The 25665-nt window shown below is 61.1% G+C and overlaps 2 protein-coding genes across 2 annotated transcripts in view; one reads left to right on the top strand and one right to left on the bottom strand.

Annotated features, from left to right (window-relative positions):
• Positions 1 to 5: 5 nt before the first annotated feature.
• On the top strand, positions 6 to 20105 carry CNNM1 (cyclin and CBS domain divalent metal cation transport mediator 1). Its single transcript, XM_025215612.1, has 10 exons — positions 6 to 330; positions 13194 to 13337; positions 13625 to 13765; positions 13994 to 14163; positions 14789 to 14888; positions 15004 to 15051; positions 16424 to 16587; positions 16912 to 17092; positions 17690 to 17806; positions 18243 to 20105. Exons 1-10 carry the CDS (start codon positions 6 to 8, stop codon positions 18320 to 18322), a joined length of 1470 nt encoding a protein of 489 aa, XP_025071397.1. The 3' UTR covers positions 18323 to 20105.
• A 193-nt stretch (positions 20106 to 20298) lies between these two features.
• The window catches only part of GOT1 (glutamic-oxaloacetic transaminase 1), an 8239-nt gene continuing 2872 nt past the window's right edge, over positions 20299 to 25665 (bottom strand). Inside the window, exons 3-10 of the mRNA XM_025215630.1 lie at positions 25387 to 25568; positions 24888 to 25011; positions 24581 to 24693; positions 24260 to 24364; positions 23650 to 23800; positions 23384 to 23549; positions 23117 to 23259; positions 20299 to 20552 (exon numbers count right to left, since the gene is read on the bottom strand). Of these exons, the coding sequence (XP_025071415.1) occupies positions 20416 to 20552; positions 23117 to 23259; positions 23384 to 23549; positions 23650 to 23800; positions 24260 to 24364; positions 24581 to 24693; positions 24888 to 25011; positions 25387 to 25568 (1121 nt within the window). The 3' untranslated portion in view covers positions 20299 to 20415. The remainder of the gene's footprint in view (positions 20553 to 23116; positions 23260 to 23383; positions 23550 to 23649; positions 23801 to 24259; positions 24365 to 24580; positions 24694 to 24887; positions 25012 to 25386; positions 25569 to 25665) is intronic.

Below are 25665 nucleotides of genomic sequence, written 5' to 3'. Positions count from 1 at the left end.
TGGCCATGGTGCAGGGCGCGCTGGAGCTGCGCACCAAGGTGGTGCAGGACGTGCTCACGCCGCTGGCCGACTGCTTCATGCTGCGGGCCGACGCCGTGCTGGACTTCGCCACCGTGTCCGAGATCCTGCGCTCCGGCTACACGCGCATCCCCGTCTACGAGGGCGAGCGGCGCGACAACATCGTGGACCTGCTCTTCGTCAAGGACCTGGCCTTCGTGGACCCCGACGACTGCACGCCGCTGCGCACCATCACCCGCTTCTACCACCGCCCGCTGCACTGCGTCTTCAGCGACACCCGCCTGGACACGCTGCTCCAGGAGTTCAAGAAGGGTGAGTCGGGCGCGGGCCCTGGGGAACGGCAGGCGGAGCGGCTGGCCCCAGCAAGGCCCTCCGCTCGTAGTCCCCGGGGGAGCGCGAGGGCTGCGCGTGCATCGTTAACGCCGTCCCCTTGAGCCCCAGGGCGGGGTGGACGCTGCGTGGCCTTGGGAAGGAGCCGGGGCGGTGGTCTGCAGGGGGCAGGCCCAGCCCTCGCCCTGCCTGCATCGCTGTCTCGCTCGGTGGCCTTGGCCCAGTCCCTTGCTCCTGGCTCCGGGGAGCGGAGGCAGCCTCAGCAGTCTGTGCCTGGGGTGGACGCCAGGGCAGCTCACGTGGGGTTGGGACCCGTTTCCCGTCTGGTCGCTTGGGGCCGCACTACAGGAGTGTCACATCCAGGAGGAGGCATGTACCAGGACCGGCCACTGGGCCCCTCTCAAAAATCCAGTTACAGGGGTCCCCAAGCACAGGACGGGGCTTGTGGTGCCAGCTGCTGGGGCCTCAGCCCGCAGGCAGCTTGGTCCTGCCTGCCCTTGTTTCCTGGGCAGGTGGGAGCAGGCCGGGGGCTGGCAGCAGTTCAGCTCAGCGTGGCCCAGGGCGTACGTGTGCCGTGCTGTTCCTGCGGAGGTGAGCGAGCAGGGCAGCCAGGGGTGAAGAGTGTGCAAAGCTGCAAAGAATTAGTGTGCAAGTGACTCAGAGAAAGGCTTGGGGAGAGCTGGGCCTTCTGCTGCTGCCGTGGCCTTCTCCGTGCTGGCAGGAGCTGCCTGCTGATTTAGAGGCTGGGCTGCAGCAGAGCTGCTGGGAGAACCGTGCTCCTAGACCCTTGTTTCTCCAAGTCTGGAGCTGTCACCACTGGCTGCACCTCATCCCCCCCTCCAATGGTGCTTGATGCTGTCAGGGAGCTTTTTCCTTCAGAAACGACTACAGCAGCAACACGCTGCATTACATAACCATAAGAGATGGGAACCAGCAGCCTCCCTCCGTGCCCCCGTCTTCCCTGCAGTCACGTGAGAAGCCGGCTGGGTCCCTGCTCCCCGCACCCATTCCCTGCCAGTGCGCAGGGGGAGACGGCTTGCACTCACGCACTGATCTCAACAATGCGCCTACAGCAGTTTGGCATCTTGGCCCCAGACTCTGCAAACCCGAGTCTTGTGCTGTGTGGATGCTGCTTGTGCAAAGCATCCAAACCCTCCCTCCTCTGCAGAGCATCCAAACCCTCCCCCTGGCTCAGGGTCTGGTCTCCTGCTGGCAAACCTTAGCCAGATCTAGCTTAAAGCCTGTTTGGGTTTTTGACCCTGCTGTTCTTAAGAGCATCAGCAGTGCCAGACTGGGTCAGACCAGTGGTCCATCTAGCCCCGTATCCCATCTGACAGCAGCAGAAATGGTTGCCACATAGGGGAGCAGACCCAGATTAGATCTACAGTGATCTATCCCCCAGTTCAGCACCCTCCCTGGCATCAGTCATCGTTGGCTTAGAGATGCCAGAGAAAACAGCTCCGAGGGTCCTGTTCAATAGCCATTAACAGATCGATCCTCCCCAAGTTTATCCAGGCCTTGCTGAACCTGGCCGTGCTTTCTGGCTCCACCGCTCCTGGGGCGATGAATGTCACGAGTTAATGACGCGTTGCATAAAAAAGTACTTTCTCGTGTTAGTTTTAAGCCTGTCACCTCCTCATTGCAGCAGATGCCGCCTCGTTCTAGCACTGCGGGACTTGGTGAACGACAGGTCGCTGTTCACTCGTTCGCACCCTTCATGATTTTATAGATCTCTGCTCCTTTCCAAACTGAAGAGCCCCGGCCTCTCCTGCTACAGCGGCTGCTCCAGGCCCCTGCTCCTTTTGGCTGCCCTTTCCGTTTCCAACATCACCACTCTAATGGTTAGACACTTTCTTCTGGTTTCCAGCCCATTTATATTAATTTGCTCTTGGGCTAACACTGTCCTTCAGCTTAAATCATTCTTCTCCCTCCCGGCTGGTTACCCCTCCCTGTATTCGTAGGCAGCAGATTGAAACCAGAGGGTTACAACTTACAATAGCCAGGGAAATCCTGGCTTGCTTTTCCCCTTCCCTTCCTTCGTAAGACAGGCCAGAGGAAAGGACAGCCTATCTCGTCACACTTCTCAGCACCTGCTTGGGTTTGAATTAGTTGTTTTGGGAAGACGGGTGTATGCAGCTTCCTGCTTAAATCAGTGCCTTGGGAAATGGCGTTACGGCCTTCCCCTTCTCTACTAGGAGTTCTTGCCCAACTCGGAGAACTGCCTTTGCCTCTTCCAGACCACGTCACGCCGGCGGGTCAGTCATCCTGCGACCAGCTAGTCTCTCCTCTCAGTTGCATCTCATCCAGGGGCTCCTAGCTCAGAGCAAACGTTCGTACCAGTCCCTAAGGGCTCAATGTTGCATTTGTACAATTAGGTTTCTACGCATTTCTTTTACTCCAGGCCTCAAGATCGTGCCTTTCTTCCTGCACAAGACACTGCTCCTCCTCCATATTGTCTCAACGTTGGGAGGCATCATCGTCGGCAGTTTTCATTAGCATATTCCAGCTTCTTCTTCCCAAGTCTCACGATATTAAAGTGAGCCCCTAGACTGGTCCTTAAGGAGTGTCACTACTAACTTTCACCTCGTGTGCCTAGTTGAAGGGTAAGCAGTCTCCCTTTTAACCAGGGCCTTGCCTGCTGCAGCTCCTCCTCGTCCATGTAAAATTAATAAGCTTCCTGCATGCAGCACATCAAGCATGACTCAAGTCCAGGCAGCAAATCTGCTGCATTTCCTTTGTCTAGAAAATCAATTTCTTTATGGAAGAACTACACCTGGCTCATTTGGCACGGCACGTTTGGCAGGCGCCTGTTGCCCTTTAGCCACTTTAAATTCACCTCCACGTCTTTATGATTTTGCCCTCCAAAGCCTATTCTAAAACCTGCACATGCTACTGAGGGCAGATGAACAGGTCTGTAACTGCCTGGACCACTTCCACCCTTCTGGACATGGACGCCGCACTCACTCTTCTCCATCCGCTGGACACCACCCCTTTGCCAGGAGACTTATCCACCCCCCTTGCTGCCAGCCCTGCTGTCCTATGTGCCCGTTTCCTCAAGAGTGGGGACAGGGACAGAGCCTGACCCGTCCCTGCTCTCTGCACTACGGGGCACAGGGCTGTGCTGCCGTAGCAAGGCTCCTCAGAAAGGAGGGCGGCCCCCCTGCTCCCCTGTCCCCCCGATGCACTAGGGGTGAGGGGCAGCGACTGCCCGGTTCCTATGGCTGGGGCTGTTCCTGCTTTGGCGAACACTCCCAGGGTAGGGGAGGCAGTTCTGGTGCCCCCTCTAAGTTGGTACCCGGGGCTGATGCCCTGCTTGCCCCCCCCCGGGGTCCCTGTTCATTTTACTTACATGGCCAGGAAAAAGAAAATTTATGTCTTTATTTTATTATCCTTTGCAAGGTCCACTTCATCCTGACACTCAGCAATTCTCCTTTGGTCTCCAAGACAAAGCACTCTTAGTGTCAGTCTTCCTCCTCCCTCCCGACAGCCTTTCAGAGGCTGTCATTCACCCAGGTAGCTGGGGACCCTCTCTACAAGTCCCCCCATCCCCTCCTCCACGAGAAGCGGCTGAGGTAGAGACTAGCTGATCACAGGTGACTGAGCTGCCAGCATGACGTGCCGAGGAGGCAAAGGCAGTTCTCAGGGGCATGGGCAGGGGGTCCCAGTAGAGCCATAATGCCGTTCCCCAAGGCACCGATTTAAGCAGGGAGCCATGTACAGCCACCTTTCCAAAAGAATGGCTTCCAACCCAAACAGGTGCAGAGAAGTGCGACAAAGTCGAGCCCCTGCCCCGGGATCTCGCTTCTAGATTATCTAGATTTTTTTTTTAAAAACACTGAAGACATTTCGACCCTCCTCCACATTCAGTTCCTTGAGCTCTTCAGTTCAGCTGACATGACTAATGGCTTCCTTTCATTTCTTAATCTCTGCCCTTAGTTAGAAGCTTGCTTTCCTTCCTCCTTCCTTTTGGCAGACATTGAGTCACCTCTTGCTCGCTCAGTCCAGGGATGCTGCACTGAATCCTTGCTGTTTGCCATAAGCAAGTCTAAAACAGCCCTGAATCACAGAGGAGTGATTGTATTTGTGCAGGGAAAAAACCCCAGTGCACACAACTCATCAGCTATCACGTTCAGGACCAGATGGGCTGCACCATCGTTACTAGCATTTGCTCTCCAGTTGGCATTGGAAAGTCTGTCCTCCATACTGCCAACTGTCAGCGACACCTGGCATCAAAGATCTAGTCATGCCCAGGTCCAACCGTATTGCAGGATCACCTCTTTAGCCAGCCTTCCTCAGAGTGACTTTGGATCAAACAGATGCTTCTGCGTAGTCTCGTGAATGCACAGGGCCACCCCACCATCTGTACTTATTTCTATTTTTCTTGACCTGCATATAAAACGTCCATCAGCAACCATGTTAGATACTTCTGTAATACCTGGTTTCACATCCTACTGCCGAACTTCAGGCCAACATGGCTAACGACTTCTCTCTACATGAGAAGTTACAAGCTCTTCCATGCGGTTGCTCAGGCACCTCACATTTATATGCAGAGTTGGTTCCTTAATGACTAGTGCTGGCTGGATTGCATCACAGTCTTTCCACAGAAATAATTATTTCCAGTATCAGTGCTTTCTCTTTGCTGTCCATCCTCTGACAGGCCTCTAAGATTCCTGTTTACCTGATCTCTCTCTTCCTAGACACTAAAGCCAGGCATGGTGAATACAAGCTCCCTTTATTTAGGTATGCTCCCGCGTGCCTTGTGGCCACTTAGCTCCACATGGAAATCATTCAGACACATTGGTGCACGCTTGAATAAATCTAATAGCTGTGTAAACAGAGCAGCCCCCTTTCCCCGGTAGGGCCGGGCGCTGTATGTCGAGGCAAGTGGACTGATCCCTCCACGGACCGGTGGGAAGGGGCATTTTTTGGAGGCTGTAGCGTCAGACACTCCAGCTATATAAAAACATCAGTACACACTTCAGTAGCATTTAAGGAGCTCATGGTCTAGAGACTTTACCCAAACCAGGCGTAAACAGGAGCTCCTGGCTGGCGCGCACAGCCCCATGCTGGCAGCAGGAAAGGACCTCATTTCTCAGCCTACCTTTTCCTCCCACCTGCTCCCCAAGCAGCTCCTCTCCCTGACAAAGGGCGTCGGGGAGACCAGCAGGGGCCGAGGCCGCGGGTCCAGGGTAACCACGCGCCGAGTAGTAAGTGGGAGGACAGGACACGCAGCTGAACGGCAGGCAGCAAGCAGCGACAAGATGGGCACACGGTCAAAACCATCTGCTGTGGGTGGGAGAGAGGCTGGATCAGAGCCAGGCGCAGCAGAATGCCTGGCCCTGGAAAATGAGCTTGGCTCCAAAATGGAGCGAAACCCACGGGGAAGAAACCCAATTCATCAGCCCCGCAGGCACACCAGATTAAGCTGTAGCAGGGTCGGGAAGGATGTGCAGCCTTATGCATGCACGAATACAGAGAACGAAGGAGAACAGCTGACCCTGTGCACCCCCTGACAGGTAGGAAGAGCACACACTAGCAGGATAATCCGGATAGGAAGCAAAGCCTACGAACCCCTGGGCAGAGGCCGCCAGCGCCCAGTTTACACGCAGGTAAAAGGAAGAGCATAAGAGAAGCAAGCCCTAGACTGGCGCGCACGTGGAAAAGCGAATGCACCCTGCAGGGAGGGTGACCGCAACATGACCAGCAAAACAGAACCAAGGAGCGGGGCCGGCTCCCGCAGGGCAAACTGCATTCGCCCAGGACCTTTTGGACCTGAAATGAGGGAGATGTGCACACTCCTTTCTACCTCCACATTGCCAACAACCCTGTTACCATGCCCAAGGCTCCAGCCGGTTTTCCCTTCCCGTACCAGAGGTCCCTTGCTGCCGAACGTCCAACCTGCACCCTACTGCAAGCTCTGAACGGCCGCTTCTTTCCAACTCCCCCCTTCCCCACTCCATGCCCGTGGGGGCTATTCTGTTTTATCACCACTGAACTCGCAAGCTTAGTTTGCCGGGGCCCCAATGCTCTTCATACAGCCATCGTGCCTCTCCATGCACAGCTCCCCAACCAGGGAGCTAAAACCTGAGCACTGGGGAAGCCACCTCACCACCCCCATCCACAGCCCTCCACAGAGCGCGGGAGGTGAGCACTCCCCTTGGACTCCGTGTCTGGCATTTATCCCCTTTTAAAAACGTACTCAAATTGGAGCTCACCAAGAGCAACTTCCCATGTCCAGCCAGAGGGAACCTGTGTCTGAATCTGCAGCCTCACTTCCCGAGGTGCTCAGCATCCTCTCGTGGAAGGGGATGCAGCTGGCTACTGCCCCTCCTCGTTGCCCAAGTGCTTTCCATCCTTCACGTGTCCCAGCCTGGAGAGCATCCTGGCTTGAGCACCAGACCTCAGCCCCACCGGAGGTTGAACCAGTGACCTCCAGAGGGAAAAGCATTGGCCCTAGGGCCAGGCTACGGAGCGGAGGGCATCCCGCATCCACAGCTTCCCTGAGCCAGGCGAGGTGGGGGAACAGGCAAAGCAGGTGACAGGCGGGCGAGACGTGAAGCCTGCACCCAGAGGTCATGCACCCGCACATCTAGACACGTCTTGTCCCGGGAGACCGTGATCCCACAGCTCCTCTTCTTGAGCCGCCCCCCTCCCGCTGCCAGTCCCCCGTCGCTGGTCAACCTGCAGCAGGCACCTGATCATCGAGGCCAATGCAGTCCCTCGCCAGCAAATACAGTTCCACTGACATAAAAGATGACTTACACCTGACAGCGAATAGCCTATAAAGGTATAAAGCATCTCTATGCCAGTGTAGTGGAGTCCAGGCTTGGGGGATTGTAGCTCTTCCAATGCGAGAGTCAGCACTACTGGCCACCAGTAGATACAGGTGCTAAACACGGTGCAGCTCAGGCCTCACCTTGCCTGAACTGCCAGGGACTGCTGCTCCCCCGTACACCAGCCCTAGAGGATCTGGCACGGCTCCCCGCGTGCTTGTGAGCAGCAGGATCCCAGCGATCGGGAATCCCCAGTTCTACTCCCAGGTCTGGGAGGCAAGTCGTGGCTTCAAAGATCAGAGTGGCTTGACCGCTTTGGGTTCTCCTGACACTGCGTCAGCGGAAAAAGATCAGCATGTGTCACATTAGACACTGCTTTCAGGCCTGTGACCACCTCGCGTCAGGGCTCAGGACTGCTCTGATCTTTGGTGGTGGCAGAGGAGTTTAAACCCCCATTAGAGGCAAGGTTTGACTGCCTGGTTCCTGCCTTCTGGGCGCAAGGGTAGAGGGATGTCCGTCTCTCCAGGCAAGTAGCTGCCTTCACATCACAGCAATTGGTCAAAGTAAAAGCCAGGCGCGGTCAGCTGGGTGCAGGGTTTCCATCACAGCAAGGCAAACACTGCCCTTGTGTGACGGATTTGAGCAGAAGCAGTAGAGGAGCGCAGGGCCCAGAGCCTTAGATTTCTTGCAGAAGGAATTCAGTGACAGCCCACAGGGGAAAGCTGCCAGGTGCGGCCGTTGTTGGACTCCTTTTCTCTGCATCAATTCAGTTTTCATCGACCTGTGGTGGAAAGCTAGAACTGTGCTCGGTTTACATCCTGTGTTTGGCTGTTTAGTGAGATTTTTGCAAATGAGAGGTTTAAAGCAGAACTGTAACAGGAGGTACCACCGCAATCTGGTGGCACGAGGAGACGAGCGCTGGGACATCAGACTTCAGAAAAAGGAGCAAGAAGAAAACAGTCAAGAAGAAAATATATTCCTATGTAACCTGGAGGCTACTGGAGTAGGTGGAGGCCCTGCACAGAGCAGGTACAGGGCACCAGAGGTTAAATCAGGCAAAGAGGAGATTCTCCTGCAGGAAGGGGAAATCCAGCCCAGCTGAAAGAAACAGGAGAAATGGCACAGAGCAGGAGGAGTGTGGAAGGGCCCTACCTTACAGGCTTCATATAATTATATTTAGTTTTATTTGGTCTTGAATTGCTGGTGTGTGCAGTTTGTACTCGTGTCTTTAGTTCTGTAAGCCGTAGCACAGTTTCAGACTTGAGAGAGAAGTTGCTTTTCTAATAAGAAGTTTTACACTTAAAAATGCTCAGCTGTGTTGAAAGAGGCAACCCCCGAGACCGATTAACGCCCTTACTGGGGAAACACCCAAGGCACAGCACACAAGCAGACAGGGCGCACTGCATCACCCGCGCTAGTTAGAGCAGAGCAGGCTTCTCCATCGGGGCTGGAAGCACAGGACCAGCTGCAGGAGGCACTGGCCGTTCCAGCCTCAGGAGCACAAGTTTGCATTTAGGAACCCAACTTGAGGCTTTTGCACTTGAAGAGGGTGGCCTTGACATGCACACAGGTGTCTGTGCCAGCTCCTGTCGTATTGGAAGAGCTAGCGTCTCACTGCAGCAGCTGTCCTGACAGACTGCGCCATTAGGAAAAACAGAGCAAACTTTCCCACCGCAGCCCCGTTACAGCAGACTCGCGCAGGGGCGACTTCAAGCTCACAGGCAGCCCTGCTGAAGTCAGCGGGGCTGGTCATAGGACTAACGTCGAGCAACTGTGTGCTTGCAGGTCAAGGGTTTTCTTTCAGTAGCTTCCCCCCTTCTTCCCCTTCCCCTGTACTAGCTTTGTAAAACTCAAGCCACCTTCCCAAGGAACAGAAAGAGCACTCGGGAGTGGGTTCATTACAGATATCAAGCAGTGTTTGCAATAGCACAAGCATGCACATTGGTCTTTCTGATTTAAGCCTCACCCTGGTTTAAATCAGCAATAAGTCCCTCTGCCTTAACATGCCAAAACAGAGTTGTAGATTCATAGACACAAAAGCACAGCTCCTCCCCAAAGGGAAGGAGAGGGATCTCCCATGCCATATCATACACCAGGTCATGCATCGCGGCCTTCAGAGCACCCAAACAGACCCCCTCCTGCACCTCACCTGCCTGAAAGCCTCCCGAAGGAGCCCGAGCCGGAGCCCAAGCTCTGCTCCGTGCTCTCCTCTCCTCTCCCAGGCCTTCTCAAGGTTGCCACAGCAGCTGCTCCATGAAGCTGCACTATGAGCAAAGCCATAAGAAGGGAAAATGTATGGACTCCCAGGGTCTCACCAGCGGCAGGAAAGAGGAGGGGCCGAGCAGCCAGGTGCAAAAATGACCACTTCGGACTTTCCATTCTCTGCCAAATTTAAAGAGCCAGTCCCCCCCAAAAAAGCAAAAGCAAGCAAGCAAACTCCTTGCAAGATCAGTCCAGCCCTGGGAGGAGGACGTCGAGGGTCAACTGGTGTCAGGAGCAGGATTGTGCACGTGCCAATGGGAAGTTCAAAACACATCAGCACTGCAGCCGGAGGGGACTGCAGTGGAAGTGCCCCCCCAAATACCCAGCTGCCTGGGACCTTCCCGCTGGAGGGGATCCTGGCGCGCGGGGGCACACAGCCCGGACGCCTGCTTGCTAGATCATGGGCAGGAATCGATGCACTGTGCCCAGGTCTGGAGCAGCCATTAGTTGGGGCAGTTTCGCAGCCCCGCTGCCGCTGGGGGCACCTGCTGCGTTTCTGCCGTAGGCGTTCGGGTGGAAAGCCGATAGCTTCCTGCAGCCGGGGCTCGGAGCAGTGCGACAAGTGGTTATTTTCTGTTAGGAGAGCAGGCTGCCCTGCCCGCTCCCGAGCCTCCCCGCGGCACCCCGGCCGCAGCGGTGCCGAGTGATCTTGGCCCAGGGAAACGTTCCTGCGGTGTTCTTAACTGATGTGGTTTGCTGCTGTTTGAATGTGGACTCGGAAATCCCATTCCTCTGCGGCATCTCTGGAATCATTTACGGTGTAAAAGCAGGGCTCGGGCCCAAAAGTAGTAAGTGCCTCCTCTATTGGCCTTTGGCTGCTTTTGAGTAGCGCCTCCCGTCCTTGTGAGGACCCGGTGGGCTGGGGTTGCATGTAAATGCCATTAACAACCCGCTCTTGGCCACAAGCAGTAAGGGCTCCCTGCTCGCCAAGGCCGCGGCAGAGACCAGATGGCCCCAGCGTTCAGGCGTGGGTTTTGGCAAACACCAGGCGTGAGAGAGTGAGACTTCGAGTTTTAATCCTGATGAAATGTAGCTGCTGCAGGGCTGTAGCCAACTCTGCCCCACTTTCCCGAGGCTGGCGCTGCGGGCTATTGCTCGCTAAGCAGACGGGAAGCCTGGCTGTGCACGTGACAGCGTGGAGCAGGTCTGACCCATGAGACGTCCCTGGTTTGGAGATGGCCTGAGACCCGTTATGCAGGCAGAGCGATTTGTGTTCGACTGTGCCTTAAATGGCCCAGAGAGCAGCAGGGCCGCGCGCAGGGATGCGACAGCCTCTTCGCTGAGCGGGGGAAGCAGCGAGTCCGCCGGCTGAGACTGCCGTCGATGCTTGAATGAGGCGGGGACGGCGGGAAGTTCTCCATCCTCTTCCAGGAGAAACTCTGACAAGGTCAAGGTGCGAGATGTCCTCTCAGCCTCACAGCAAGGACGGGGTCAAGACTGCAAGTTCCCAAGGAAGATCCGGTTTTAATGGCAGCACAGTCCTGCCCCTGACATGCTCGGTGCTGTCCAAGTCCCCGAGGAACTGGTCTGAATGGCCACAACGGGCGAGAAGCCGGGGCAGGGGCATCGAGGGCCAGAAGCTGACTCGCAGGCCGTCTCCCCACACATTTTTGTGTAAGACTGCCCCTGGCTTCCCTCACCATGGGCACATCTAGGGTTTCCAAAGGGGGTGCAGACAGTGTGGTGCATCATCCCATACAGCACAACACAGATGTGTCTCCAGTTAAACTGGAAGCTTTACTGGCACACCAGTGGTTTAGGGCTGTTTGTTCAGTTTAGGATGGAAGCAGAAACCCAGAGAATGTCATTGCGATGAGTTAAAAACACTCTGCAGGGCTGTGAAAGAGGAGCTCTGTGACCAGGAGCAGCCAACAGGCAGCAGAACAAAGGTCGGCTGGATCGGTGGTGCATCAAGACCCTTAAAAAATGAGAAAGTCATTAACACCTCTGGAGTGAGGAGTTTAGAAGGAATTAGATAGATGGCAATGGGCCAAGAAGTCAAGTGACTCCCTCAGCGCTGCCTGGCTCGAAAGGCTGCTGCCACGGCCAGGCAATCGGGTTTAAACTTTAAACACGCAGAGGGAATGAGGAGCTGTCCAAGCCAGACAGAAACCCTCAAGATGTGGGAATCGCCCCCGCCTGGGGCAGCTCCCGATGGGAGCACCGAGTACGCAACAAGGAAGAAAGAGGCTGGGAGCCCCTGCATGGATTTTGGCAAGGAAGAAGCCAAAGGCATGAAAGCAGATTTCTGGAGGAACTTCAGATGCAGGAAGCCTGCAAAAACGCAGAGCCTGGGTCACGGGGGGCAGCTCAGGAAGGCGAAACTCTGCCTGATCGCTTTGCCTGAGTCGGCATTTCAGAGCAGGGGGTTCCCATCCTCACCTCCTCGGCTGCCAGGAGGAGGTGCGCTCAGAGGCAGAGGTGTCAGGAGACGCAGTGCAGGGACGAGCCGGTAATTTAAAAAGCAGCAAATCCCTGAGCCCGGTGGGTCCGTGCAGGAGTCCTGCCGGGGCTGCGAGATGAAGTGGCTGAGCTTGCAAAAACATGCATCTGCCGTTAAAATCAGCCCCTGCGCCAGCGGGCGGGAGGGAAGCACATGGTTTGCCTCTGATGAGAAAGGGCTCCGGGGCCGTCCACGGAAAGGCGGCCAGCCGGGAGAGCGAGCAGTAGGAGGTGTGGACGGTCCTGCTGGGCCAGGCCCAGGCCCCGCGGGGAGGGAGCGCTCTTGCGGGCCCGTTAGGATTCTCCGGTCTGATCCGGGCAGCGGAGCCAGAACCAATTCATTTTCCGGCTCTCGACCTTCAAAACGCTGTCGGCAAACTCCTGCCCTGGCAGCAAGAAAAGCCACAAAGCTGCCGTGGGGCGAGGGGCGAAATGCCATCCCGCCCCGAGCGCTGGCTAAGGGACCCGGCACGAGGAGCAGGGCCGAGTGGTCCCGACTCATCGTGCCCGCAAGGTAACGGCAGGGGTCTCGCAGGCCACCGCCGCCCGCTTTTCCACCACAGCCTGTGTCGTGTTGTTAGCAGGTGGGGGACCGTGCCCCATGCGTAAGCAGGCTGCTGCTTCCCCACGTGTTATCCTGCGTGGCCCAGGGATGCCCTTCCCGTGGGCTAGCGGGACACGGGTGCTTGCACCTGCCACGGCCGAGACCACGGAGGCTTCTCAGCTGGAGCCACAGAGCTTTCCCCGGGCACCACGCAGCCCGCCCCGCCGCACCTGCCCTGCTGCATGGGCCCACACCAGTTGGCATGCCCAGGGATCCCAGCTGGCCAGGCCAGGCTGCCTACAGGTCCCGGGAGAGTCCCCCATGCCCAGGGGCCATGAAGGCGGTGCTGCAGCCCAGGGTGGGGACACGGCCTCGGTCCCCGCGCACAGTGCTGCAGCCACGCCTGCCCGATGAGAGCCCGACGTTTTGCAGACCCTCTGCAAACCCACGCCTCTTCCTCCTGCACCCTGGGGCAGGGGCACAGCCCCTGTGGTCCCAGCCGTCCTGTAGCAGGTCTGGGGTCAGGCAAGAAGCAGGCAGACCCCACGGCTGGTGCCTGGGGGCTCTGCCCCCTCCGGTTGTCCTGCCATCGGTGCAGCGGCCGTGAGAGCAGGCTGGGCGGGAGCCCCGTGCTGGCCATGGAGCTGGGCTGCTTGATGGGCATTTCCCAGCACAGGGACCCCAGGGGCGGGGAAGGCATTTTGCTCCCTTGGCCCCAGGTATCCTTATGCGGGTGGCATGGGCCGAGGCGGCACCAGGACAAACCCAAAGACCCGTCCCACCTGGCGGGGGCATCTCATATCTGCTGCGCTCCCTCCCAACAGGTAAATCGCACCTGGCCATTGTGCAGCGGGTGAACAACGAGGGCAAGGGGGACCCGTTCTACGAGGTGATGGGCATCGTCACGCTGGAGGACGTCATCGAGGAGATCATCAAGTCCGAGATCCTGGATGAGACAGACCTGTACAGTCAGTGTCGCGGTTGTGAGCGCAGACAGACGGACGGGCCAAGGCAGGGAGAGGTGTGGCCTGAGCCGCTGGGAGGGGGGTGCCCTTGTCCCGTCCCTGCTCCCCGGGGTGTCTCGTGCGGTACGGAGCACGCGCTCCATGGAAGAAGGAGGTGCCGAGACCCCCTGTCAGGCCCAGGACAGGTCTCCCCACCCCAGACTTCCCAGGAGACTCCCACGAGGTAGGGACAGCAGCCACATGCGGCCACGTCCCGCCCAGCCCGACCCCACCGCCCTGTGTCCCCGCAGCCGACAACCGGCGGAAGGAGCGGGTGCCGTACCACGGGAGGAAGCCCCACGACTTCTCCATCTTCCGGCTCTCGGACAGCGAGATGAAGGTGAAGATCTCCCCACAGCTTCTTCTGGCCACGCACCAGTTCATGGCAACAGGTATTGGTGCGCCAGCCCCGACGCCGGTCGGACACGGGGTTTGTCTGGGCTGGTTTGGACTGTGCCCCCGCAGCTCCCTGCTTGCCCCAGGGCTCTAAGGTTTCTAGGACCCTGCTCCTTTACCCCACAATGGCCACCACGGCGGAGCCACGGCCTAGGGCCACAGCCCCATCCCAGCTGGGCGCACGTGCTGCCCACCCCAGGAGCCCCGTGCTCTCCTCCCCGCAGAAATCGAGCCCTTCAAGACGCCCTATCTCTCGGAGAAGATCCTGCTGCGGCTTCTGAAGCACCCCAACGTCATCCAGGAGCTGAAGTTTGACCAGAAGAACCGGCGAGCTGCAGAGCACTGCCTCTACCAGTGCCACCGGCCCGTCGACTACTTCATCCTCATCCTGCAGGTGCATCGGGTGCCCCTTCCTTGGGGATCCAGCCCAGGGGGGTCAGGTTCCTTGGAAAAGGGCAGTGCATCCCTGTGGGCAGGACATGGAGCCGGCCCCTCCTGTGCTCTGCTGCAATCTCCATGTGTGTCCCCAGAGCTGTCGTTCTGTGCCTCAGTTTCCTGTCTGTGAAATGGGCCCAGTTCCCACACAGCTGCCAGGGCGTCAGAGTCAGAGTCTGTGCAGCGCAAGGAGAAAATGGGTGTTAACTGCGTGCAGATCCGAGGGGGCAGTGGCACCCACTGGTCATAGCTGGAGCCCACCCCCACCACACGCACATGCATGCATGGGGTTGCTGATTCTGGGCCCACCGCTACTCACGTCCCGCTCCCGACCCGCAGCCCCCCGACCACCAAGCCCTGGCCTTCCCCTGCCAATGCCCCCCACTCCTACCCCGCAGCCCCTGCGTCAGCCCAGCCCTGAGCTCCCTCTCCCAGGCCCCTCAGCACCGCCCCGCATGCGGGACTCGTGACGAGTGGGCTCAAGGTGCTGCACAGCTACCCTCGGCCTCAGGACCCCTGGCCAGGGGTGGGGGGCTGGGAACAGGGCCAGGGGCTGCTGGTCCGAGCCCATCTCCCCCGCGTAGGGCAAGGTGGAGGTGGAGATCGGCAAGGAGGGGCTGCGGTTCGAGAACGGCGCCTTCACTTACTACGGGGTCCCGGCCATCATGACCGCCCTGTCTTCAGGTACGGGCGGCACCAGCCAGGCCCCGTTCTGGGGGCGCAGGGGCAGCACGACCCCAGGCACAGGGGCTGCCGTCCCAGCTGGGAGACTCACGCTCCTTCCCGCCTCTGCTTGCAGACAGCGACGTGCGCAAGGGAAGCAGCCTGGGCGGATCCGCCTTCCTGCGTAAGGACCCAGGGCTGCCTTGGACTGGATGCATGCGGGGAGGAGGGGGCTGGGGTCCTGCCTGCTGATGGGGGCTCCTCTCCCTGCCCCAGCCTCACCCTTGCCCTGGGTCCCTGGGCAGAGGAACAGAGCTGTGACTGGGGCAGCCAGCAGCACCAGCCCTGGGCTTTGCCCTCAGCCTCTGCCATCCTGTGCTGGGACAGCCAGACCCCCAACTAGGGATGCCCACGCTCCCCGCATGCAGTCGTGCCAGCCCCGGGAACTTGCTGCCCGAAGTAGCCACATCCCCCCAGCACAGATGCACCAAGAGCAGAGAGGTCATTAGCTGAGTTAGCCTGAGGTCAGGGTAGAGATGCACCTTGTAGACTAACTGAATAAGCTACCAGTGCACATACAATCCATAACCCTGGAGAATCAGAGCGATTCCTGCCTGGTGTGAGCCTGGGGCTGAAAGCAAAGCAGCGTCATTAGTGCAGCAATGGAGACACCGAGCTGATATGGGCCGGTTTGGCCCCAGTGCTTTGCACTGCAGCAGCGCAAGCCTGAAGCCAGCGAGGGGGCAGCCTCGGCCGCAGCTCGGTGCCCGTGGCAGGGAGCAAGCGTCTGCAGGGCATGAGCAGGGCTCCTGGTGCTGGGGTCCCCAGGGCCACAGGATGGGCATCCCAGGCCACAAGCAGGCAGCTCCCACGCCAGGCCCGTGTCCCCAGGCCTTGCACAGCCCCTCCGCGTTCCTTTGGTGCAAGAGAGCAAGTGCACACGCCCCGGGGCGCAGGTGCTGCCTCTCGGGGCTGCCGTGCCAGCCCCAGGCTGTTCCCTGCTGAGCCAGATGCTGGTGGTGCTGCTGGGGCCCGTGGGTCTCACGCCCGCCTGACCCGGCGCTCCCCTCCTGCTCTCTCCGCAGTGCCCATCTCCGTGTCCCGCAACTTCGCCTTCAGCAGAGGAGAGTCGCTGGCTGGGTCCCCAGGTGACTGCGCGGCCAAGGCCGGGCTGGGGCCGGTGGGGGCTGCAGGGAGGCTCCAGGTGCCTTCCTGCAGGGAGCAGGCATGACCCATCGTGGGCTCCTTTGCCCCAAGTGTGGGGAAGTGAAGCCAAGTCGCAGCCCTGCTGCTTGTGGTACCCTTGTCCCTGCCCCAGCCTGGCCTCAAGTGACCCTGCCTCCACATCCAAGCACAGCCTCGGCTCCCTCTTCCCCCCCCACCGAGCACAGGGTCCAGGCCCTGCTGCCCCTAGATAGTGGGACGGGGCAAAGGCCCTGGGGCTGCTCAGGCCCACGGTGACGTCCGCGGGCATCGCCCGGTGCTGGGGCGAGCAAGGGCCCTGCCGTGGTGCAGACAGTGACTCGGGGCTCTCGCTCCCTCTCCCCGCACCCCAGTGAACCGGTCGCCGTCGCGCTGCAGCGGGCTGAACCGGGCCGAGTCCCCGAGCCGGGAGCGCACAGAGGCGGGGGGCAGCCCCACGCCGCTGCACAGCGGCAGCAACAACATCTACACCCCGGACTACTCCGTCCGCATCCTCTGCGACGTCCAGTTCGTCAAGGTACCTGCCTTGCCAGCCCTGGCCCAGCCACGCCAGTCACCACCTGCACCCAGCGCAGCCCGCACCCGTCGCTCCAGCGCTGGGCGAGGGGCCGGGGCACAGACGGCGCTGGGGCCCCCCCCCAGAGCTAGATCGGGGCGAGACGTCCTGGGGTTGTGTTGTGGCTGCGTTGAGACAAAGGCCCCCAGAGCCCAGCTCCAGGCAGACCCTGGGGGGGGTTAGGTCACGTCCCGGTGCCCCCAGGGCATGGCAGGGCATGGGGGGAGGAGAAGGGGGGGCTCTGGGCCCTGCGGTGCCAAGCAACTCGCCTGCGCCCGCTGCCAGGTCACGCGGCAGCAGTACCAGAACGCGCTGGCGGCCAGCCGCATGGACAGCTCCCCCCAGACCCCCGACGTGGCGGCCTTCAACGACGGGGACTCCGCCAAGGCCCCGACGGTCCGTGGGACCCCGCAGACCCCCCGGGACGACAGCGCCACGCTCCTGCCGGAGCAGGGCAGCCTCACAGGTAAGTCGATCCTAGAGCGGGAAGGGACCCCCGGGGGTCACATGCAGGACCAGCCCTATCTAGACCAGCCCAGACAAACCCCATGTCCGAGCTTGGAGCCACACAAGGCAGTTGCCCTGACTCGGCCCACACCCACCACCCACGCTCAGCCCCAGCCCGGGGACAACCACTGGCACCGCGACCCGGTGGCAGACCCAGCACGGCCCCAATGGGACACACTCGCGCTCAGACCACGGAGCCGTCACAGGCCCGCGCTGTGGCCCCTGCATGTGGGAGCCTGTCCACAGGCCCCCTGCTCACGCTTGCTCGGCCCCTGCTCCCCTCTTGCCCCTGGCCCTGCCAAGCCCCCCTCCCATGGGCATCTCCCTGCAGGCGTCCCGCCCGACGGGCCCTGGAGCCCCAGCGACCCTGCGTCCCCGCGGCCAGCTGTGGTGCCCTTCATCCGGGAGGAGCTGGCGAACGAGAAGCAGAGTGAGTCCGTGGGGCGGGAGCCAGACCAGGGGCTGGGGCAGAGGGGTGCACGACCCCCGGGGAGGTCTCCAGGGAAGGAGGCCAATGGGTGGCAGGGCCCCGCGGCTCTTACCTGTGCCCTTGCAGACAGCGAGTGCTGCAGCGTCCCCGTGGAGCCGGAGAGCCCCGGCCAGGACGCAGTGGCCAGCGCGTCCCCGAGCAGCTGCGAGGACACCCTGGGCAAGCGGCTGCTGAGGACACTGAGTGAGTGGGTGGGTGGGTGCAAGGAGCCGGGTGGCTGGGAGGGTGCCAGGCTGGCATGGACGTGGTCGTGGTGGGCAGAGAGAGCCCCAGGTCTGTGGGAACCAGTGCCCATCCCCGAGGGTGGGGATCCCGGCCGGAGAGATGGGGCCAGGGGTGCACAGAGAAGGGGAGGGAACGGGGTCCAACCACAACCTCTGCTGCCCCATCCTGATCCACCCTCCCCAAAGCAGGGACCCCCACCTTGTTGTGGGGCCTGGAGGGGCAGGGGCTGCTCAAGGCCCCAGGGTGGAGGGGGGCCCTGCTCCTGGGTGCTCTGCAGGGATGGGCAGGAGCGGGCCTGTGCCTCCCTGCTGCACTAGCCCCTGCAGGGAGGAGGGTGGGAGGGGGCTGCCCTGGGGTGCTGGGGGGCACCAACTGGTCCAGGTGCTGCCCACAGGCGGGCGGAGGCGGAGGCCGTCCGCGGAGGGCGAGAAGACGCCGGAGGAGAGCTCCACCCTGACGCCCCTGATCACCTGAGCGAGCAGCAGCCGGGCACACGCAGCCCAGAGGTGAGCTGCCCCTGCCATGGCCCGCGGCCCAGCCTGCACCAACACTGGGGGATGCTCCATGGGTGCATCTGCGCTGCCCCAGAGGCCCTGGCCTGACGCTTAGAGGAAAGAGGGTCGCCAGCACCTGTGTGGGGAAAGAGATTAGCAGGAATCCGGAAGGAGACCCCAAGCCGTGGAACGAAGGGACCCCTCAGCCCTGCCCGGCAGCTGGCTGCAAAGGGGGTGCAGCCGCCCCCCGGCCCCGGGCTGGAGTAGGGACAGGAGGGGCAGGACCAGGACCGTCCAGGGCAGCGCGAAGGCAGACACCGAGTCCGTGGTGCTCAGCCCCTGCAGGGGGGCACAGTGGGGGTGGGGGCTGTCCAGACTCACTGCTGCTGCCCTTGCACAGGCCTGCAGCATGAAGGCCGCCCGGTGCCGTGCCCGAGGCAGCGTGTCCGCACCCAGCTGCTGCCTGCTGCTCCCAGCCTGCCCCGTGCGCAGGGCCCCACGAAAAGGGACTGCCCCCCCGGCAGGGGCAGACGTGGCAGCCCCGGGCCCGCTGCTCCCCAGCGCTCTGCCTCCAGGGACAGCGGGAGTGCCTCTGGCTGGGGGGTCCCGGCAGGCCGGAGCAGGGGGGCTGCCCCGAGCTGCCCTTAGCATCGTTGCTCTGTGCCAGGCACCACACAGACTGGCAGCGAGCCATGCCCCCCTGCCCGCTCTTGTCCCCGCAGTGCTCAGGGCCCTGGCACCCATGCTCACACGTGCCCCCACGCCAGCATGCGCACGCCCAGCGAGACACCCCGACCTCCCCGAGCGGTGCCCGGGGGCAGCTTGCAGCCGCGTTCGCCCTGCAGGGAAGGGGCTCAGCATGGCGCTCCCCCTTCCCCTGCGGTGCCAGCCTGCCTCTGTGCCAGGCTGGGCTGGTACCGCGAGAACTTTTAACTGGTTTCTGTGGAGACTGATTGCAATGGAGATACTTTACATTAAAAGTGATGCCCTCCCTGAAGGCTCTGCCTGCTGCTCTCAGCGGATCGGGACGGGCCTGGGGCACGCGTTTCCTCCAGCCCCGCTCAGTCCAGGGCAGCGCCGTCATCTCGAACCGCTGCGCCAGGTGGGCGGTTTTGTTTCCTGCCTCTGCCTCAGGCCTGCTGCCAGTCCCCCCGCACCCAGGCTGCGGCACAACTGGTGACCCCTGCCTGCTAACCTGTGTCCCCGGCCGGGAGCCATCAGGCCCTGGGTGACACCTGTCCTTCCCTCACCGACGGCGCTGCCCTGCTAACGCGGCAGGGGCCACAGGCTGGTTCCTCCCCATGCCCAGCCCCTCAGAGGAGCTGCAAGGTGGCAGAGCCCTCTCCCGCCGCCCTCGCTGAGTGCACGTTCACTCCTGCCCCGGCTGGAGCCGGAGACCCTGCTGCATTGATCCGCACTGCCGGGGAGGACGGGGGTAAGAGCCCAGGGGACAGCAACCAGCCACAGAGCAGAAGGGTCTGACTGGGGTAGGGGGAAGGAGGGGAGCAGGGCTTTCCTCACCCCCGGCAGGACGGGGGCCAGGTCCCGTCTTACCTTGGCGGCTGGGCGGTGACCAGGGAGACGCAGTCGGGCGTGAGCAGCAGGGCAGGGCCACGTGGGTGGAGATGATTTATTTTCTTTCCACAACATAAAGCAGCAGCAATCAACCATGAGGTTTCCCCCGGGGGCGGGCGGAAGAGGGCGGATGCAACCAGCACCAGCTGCACCCCAAAAACAAGGTGCAGCCCCCAGGCTGCAGCAGCCCCACAATGCACTGCACCGGCACATGGTCACACGGGACCTCTTTGGCTGTTCGGGAAGAGCCAGGTTTGGTGACGTCTGGGTGCCAGGTGGGCCCCGTGGGCAGCTCCCCTGCCCCTGCCCCTGCCCCACCCCCACGAGGGCACTGGTTGGCCCCGGGGCCAGGGGCCGCTCCAAGAGGCCGGCAGGCTGACGTCCCCAACAGAGCCATTGCTCCCATCTTTATTGTCCCCGGGGGCGGTGAGTTGGGGGCAGGGACCACATGCGGTGACATTAGTGGCGTCTGATGGGGTGGGCCGCTGGTAGCCTTCACTAGATCTTGGTGACGGCCTCGTGGATGGAGCTGGCCACATAGTCCAGGTTCTTGGTGGTGAGGCCACACATGTTGATACGCCCACTGGCCATCAGGTAGATGTGCTTCTCCTTGATCATGTAGTCCACCTGCTTAGCTGTGGGGGCAACCACAGAGATGTCACGCCCCGAGCATGGGACCCCCCCACCCCTCGGCGGTCATCACGAGCAACTCGGGGCTTTCCGTGCGGAGGGAAGGGTCTTGGCACGCGGCTGGTGAACTAGCGCTCAGCGCGGCCCCAGCCCCAGCCCCACTCAACACAACACAGCCTGCTAAAGAATGGCAAGAGCCCGACGCGGCGGCTGCACAAGGAGCTTCTAAAACACCCCCAACGCAAGAGGAGACCAACAGGCGACGGAGGAAGGGGCAGGTCACCAAGGCCATGTACAGGAAATAGCAGGGACCTGCTGGGACCAAGCCAGGAAGGCAAAGGTGAAGAACAAGCTCCACCTGAAGGAGGTTACAGACAACAAGAGGGTCTGTAAGTATGTTGGCCACACAAGGACCAAGGAAGCTGTTAACAAGCCAGGGGAAACTCCTCACTGAAGATGCAAGGAAGGTGGAGCTGCTCAACAGCTACTTTGCCTCAGTCTTCACAAAAAAATAAAGCTAGGGCCTGACACCTAATAGAGATCATTAGGATAAGGAAGAGGGAAGCCGAGGGAGGGGGTAACAAGAGAGATGGTCAGAGCACTTCGTTGGGGCTGCATGAGTTCAAGTCAGCAACGCCAGGTGAGCTGCATCCCAGGGCCCTGCGGGAACTGGCAGAGATCTCAGAGCCCTCGGCAATGATTTGCATGAAGTCGTGGGAGACGGGCCACGTACCAGAGGACTGGAAAAGGACTCGAGAGGATGAAGGGAACGGTGCTGGTGGATGAAGGGAAGGAAGTGGATATTGTGCATCTGATTTCAGCAAGGTCCCGTACAACCGTCTCCTAAACAAACTGGAGAAGTGTGGGCGGGATAAAACTGCTCCAAGGTGGACAGACAACTGGCTCAACAGCCCCAAACAAAGGGTAATTATAGTAATGGATCCATGGCAGAATGGCAGGAGGTTTCGAGTGGAGGCCCACAGGGGTCTGTCCTGGGCCTGGGCTGTTCAACGTGTTTATTAACGATTTGGATGCTGGCATAGGAAGCTTCTCCAGCAAGTTTGTGGATGACATAAAACCAGGGAGGATTGTGAACATGCCCTTCAGAAGCATCCTAACAGATTGGAAAGCCAGGCTGGAGCCAATAGGATGCAGGTCAGTGTGGACAAAGACAGGTGGTGCCGCTCAGGAGGGATAATCAAACATGCAAATACAAAATGGGGGGCCCTGGCTGGATGGCAGCTCCATGGAAGAGGACTTGAGAGTTTTGGTAGATCCCAGACTCAACATGAGGCTGCCATGTGATGCAGACACACAAGGCCAATGTGGTTTGTGCTGCATCGGTAGAAGCACCGTGGGCAAGACACGGGAGGTGGTCAGGCCTCCCCTGGACACTGGGTGCAGTTCTGGGCTCCATATTTTAAATAGCAGGTGGAGAAGTGAGAGCGGGTCCAGAGGCAGCAACAAAGATGAGCAGGGGCTTAGCAGGCAAGTCATACAGGAGAGGCTGAAGGAGCGTTCAGCTCGCGGGAAGGGTGCTTGAGAGGGGACATGAGAGCAGTCTGCAAACCCCTGAAGGGCTGCAGTAGAGAAGAGGGAGAGTCCCTGTTCTCTTCTGCTGCAGAGAGGAAGACACGGGCCAATGCTCTGAAGTTGCAGCAAAGTGAGTTTAAATTGGAGATCTGTAAAAAACTTCATTACTGTTAGAGCAGGGAGGCAGTGCCGCAGATACCAGGGGGGTTGTGAATTCTCCATCCCTGGAGGTGTTCAAGCAGAGCATGGGCAGCCACTGGTGGGGGGGATAATCTAGGCACAGCGATGCCTGGTTCAATCATGGGAACTTCCCTGGCTTCTGGGCTGTGCTGGTTGCACCCTCCCTTTTTCTGCTCCATGCATCAGGGGGGTTTTAAGCCTTCCTGGAGGCAGTGGGTGCTACAGCTGAGGCTGGGGGTGGGGACTGGGCTGTGCCAATGCTCCCGCTGGGAGGGAAGCCAGAGGTTCCTGGCTAGGAGGCCTTGCCCCTCTGCTCAGGGTCAGACCAATGTGAGATCTGGGGACAGGAAGGAATTTTACCCCATGTTCAGATTGGGGGGCGGGGGTGAAGAGTCTTCCCTTCCTCTGCAGCATGGCCTGGGCTCTCTGCAGCATCCGTGACCCCCCCTCGGCAGCAGCAGGAAGTTGGCAGCCGCAGCCCCACTGTATCCCGGGGCAAAGGTGCAGGCAATGCCCGGGGCTGTGTCAGGGGCGACTGTGTCATGTGTCTCCAAGGTCAGACATGGAGTTTGTCTGGGGTGGTTTGGATGGGGCCTATCCTGCCTCAAAAACAGGGTTGGGACGGGATGCGATCCCACAGCTCCCTGCCAGCCCTGCAGCTTGGGGACTGTGTGGCACTGGGCAGGAGCACTGCCAAGGGGCTGGCATGCTCTCCATCTAGCACAAAAGGGAAAGCCTGGTGAGGTCAGCAGGGCCTCCATCTGGGGCCCCTGCACCGTCCCAGTCCCAGTCCCTGCAGCCAGGCTCAGGGGCAGGGGCACGGACTGATCTTCCATCTGCTTTGGCCGATACTTACGGTTCAGCCCCGTGAAGCTGAACATGCCAATCTGGTCAGTGATGTGACTCCAGGTGCCGGGGGTGCCCAGGGACTCCAGCCGGGAACGGAGCTCCGACCGCATCAGCAAGACCCGATCCGCCATGGTCTTCACATTGTCCTTCCTGCAGAGGACAGAGGCGTGAGCCTGGAAGGTGCCTGGAGGATCAGTGGGATCCGGCAAAGCCCGGCTGAGCACATGGCGAGCCCAGAGCCTGCTCCCCCTGGCCCCACCCTGGGAGCACTTACCACTCGGCAAAGAGCTGGGGGGAGGTGAGGGTGGTGGCCACGATGCGGGCTCCCTGCGAGGGTGGGTTGGACCAGGTGGTACGGGCGATCTTCTCCATCTGGGACAGCACGCGCTGGACGTTGTTGGCATCTCTCCCCACCACGGACAGGTTCCCCACGCGCTCGTCTGCGGGCAACAGGCAGGCATGAGCCGCTAGCCCTGCTGCCCCCAGCATGGCGCCTCCGCCTGGAGAGGCCACCTGCCCCAGGCCTGGATGGACACTCACTGTACAGCCCGAAGTTCTTGGAGAACGACTGAGCGCAGAAGAGCTCAAAGCCCTGGGCAACGAAGTACCGCACGGCCCAGGCATCCCGGTCCAGGCAGCCCGAGGCAAAGCCCTGGTAGGCCGAGTCGAAGAACGGGAACAGGAACCGGCGCTGCAAAGAGAGAGGTAGTCCGAGAGGATTAGCTCTGACCTCTGGGGGTCGCTGCCAGCCCCACGGCTCTGGGACTCCATCACGGGAGGACAGTGATCAAAGGGACCCTCCGCCGCAGCGGTCCCTGCTGCGCCCCAGTTGGGACAGCCCTGCTTTCTGCCTGGCCAGGGAGGCGATGCTCCAGGAGCCATTACCAGGCACCTGCAAAAGCTGTGCGAGGCACGTCCCCTAGGGGCAGCCAAGACAGGAGGGCAGGCAGCATCAGGGTGCTGCTCCCCAGCCAGACATTTCCACACCCCCCAGGGGGTTGAAAGCAGAGCCCCCCGGGCCCCAGCCTGCAGGACCCGAGTGGGGGCTGCCCCAGCCCCCACTCCTCACCCACTCACTCTGGGGGTGGATACCTGGGCCCAGCCTGAGCTGCCCCACACAGACCTGCCCCTCCGCCCCCCCAGCTGGTACCTTCATGACTGTGGCAATCTGCTTCCACTGCTCCTGGGTGGGGTCCGTGCCGGTGGGGTTGTGCGCGCAGGCGTGGAGGATGAAGATGGAGAACTCAGGAGCAGCCTGGGGAAGGAGCAGGTCTCAGCCACCACACGCACGGCCTTGGTGCCACCCGGAGACCCCAGCCCCACTCGGCCACCGACTACTGCAGGCGCTCGGCCAGATCTGGCTGCATCCAGCCCGTCCCAGCCCAGCCCCAAGCCAAGAGCCAGCCAGCTCCACCACCGATGACTCCAGCCGCTCCCTGACAGCAGCTTCCCCCGGTGCGCTCTTACCCACCTCCATGTCTTCCAGCAGCCCCTGCAGGTCCAGGCCCCTCTTGGCTGGGTCCCAGTAGCGATAGGTCCGGATGTCCTTAAAACCAGCATCCGTGAACACGGAGTTGTGGTTCTCTGTGGGGGCGTCAGGTTTCAGCTGGCCCCAGCCCAGCCCAGGGCACCGGGCGTGGGGCGGAGAGCAGGTGACCACCTCCCCTGCTCCCACAGAAGCCCCCTCCTGCCCAGCTCTTGCCCCCCACCCAGAGGGGGCCGGTGCCTGGCCCCTGCACGCCCCACCAGCCCCGTCCCTGGCAGGCGGCTGCACTCACCCCAGGACGGAGAGGAGATGTAGACAGGGGTGGCCGTGTTGTTGTTCCCGTTGTACCAGCGCCGCAGGAACTCCGCCCCGATGCGCAGGGCGCCCGTCCCGCCCAAGGACTGGACGCCCCCGACCTGCAGCACACGGAGGTCACGGGGAGCCCAGCACAACGGGACGGGGGCACCGGTGCCGAGCCCGAGCGGGAGCACAGACCGAGACGTGCCTCCCAGGCCCCCCTGAGGGACCAGCCCCAGCAGGGACCCCGGGTACAGCCCCCCCCACCCACACCAGGGCCGGCCTGGGGTGTTTAGCCGATGGCCAGCTCTGCACCTGCCTGCGCCGAGGCCCAGGCTCTGGATGAAAGCACACGTCTGCCTTTCCACAGAGCTCTGTCCATCCACCCCGGCAGCTCCTGGACGCACCAGGCCACTCGGGACAAACCCCTGAGCCCCAGAGAGACCCGCCGCCCCGCGTGCCAGTGAGGGGGCACGCCCTCCCCCAGCACCTACCCGCCCCTCCTTGATGGCAGGGCTGTCGTCCCCCAGGGCGATGCGCGAGGCGTTGGCCCGGAAGTCGGGCAGGCCGAGGATGGGCAGGTACTCGTGGTTCAGGCTGGTGTTGCTGGCAATCATCTGCTCGACCTTCCTCACCACTGGCAGGACCCAGGGCTGCCCCTCATCCGTGCGGTAGGCTGCGGAGAGGAGCGCGGCTCTCGCTTCACATCGGCCCCAGGCCCTGGACACGCCTGGCCCCGTGATGCCCCCGTGACTCCCCCCCACCTCAGCGGG

This window comes from Alligator sinensis, unplaced genomic scaffold (genome assembly GCF_000455745.1).
Source record: "Alligator sinensis unplaced genomic scaffold, ASM45574v1 scaffold859_1, whole genome shotgun sequence".
Lineage (NCBI taxonomy): Eukaryota > Metazoa > Chordata > Crocodylia > Alligatoridae > Alligator > Alligator sinensis.
Note: the sequence above shows the minus strand (reverse complement) of the source record. Positions and strands in the feature narration are given on the sequence as shown.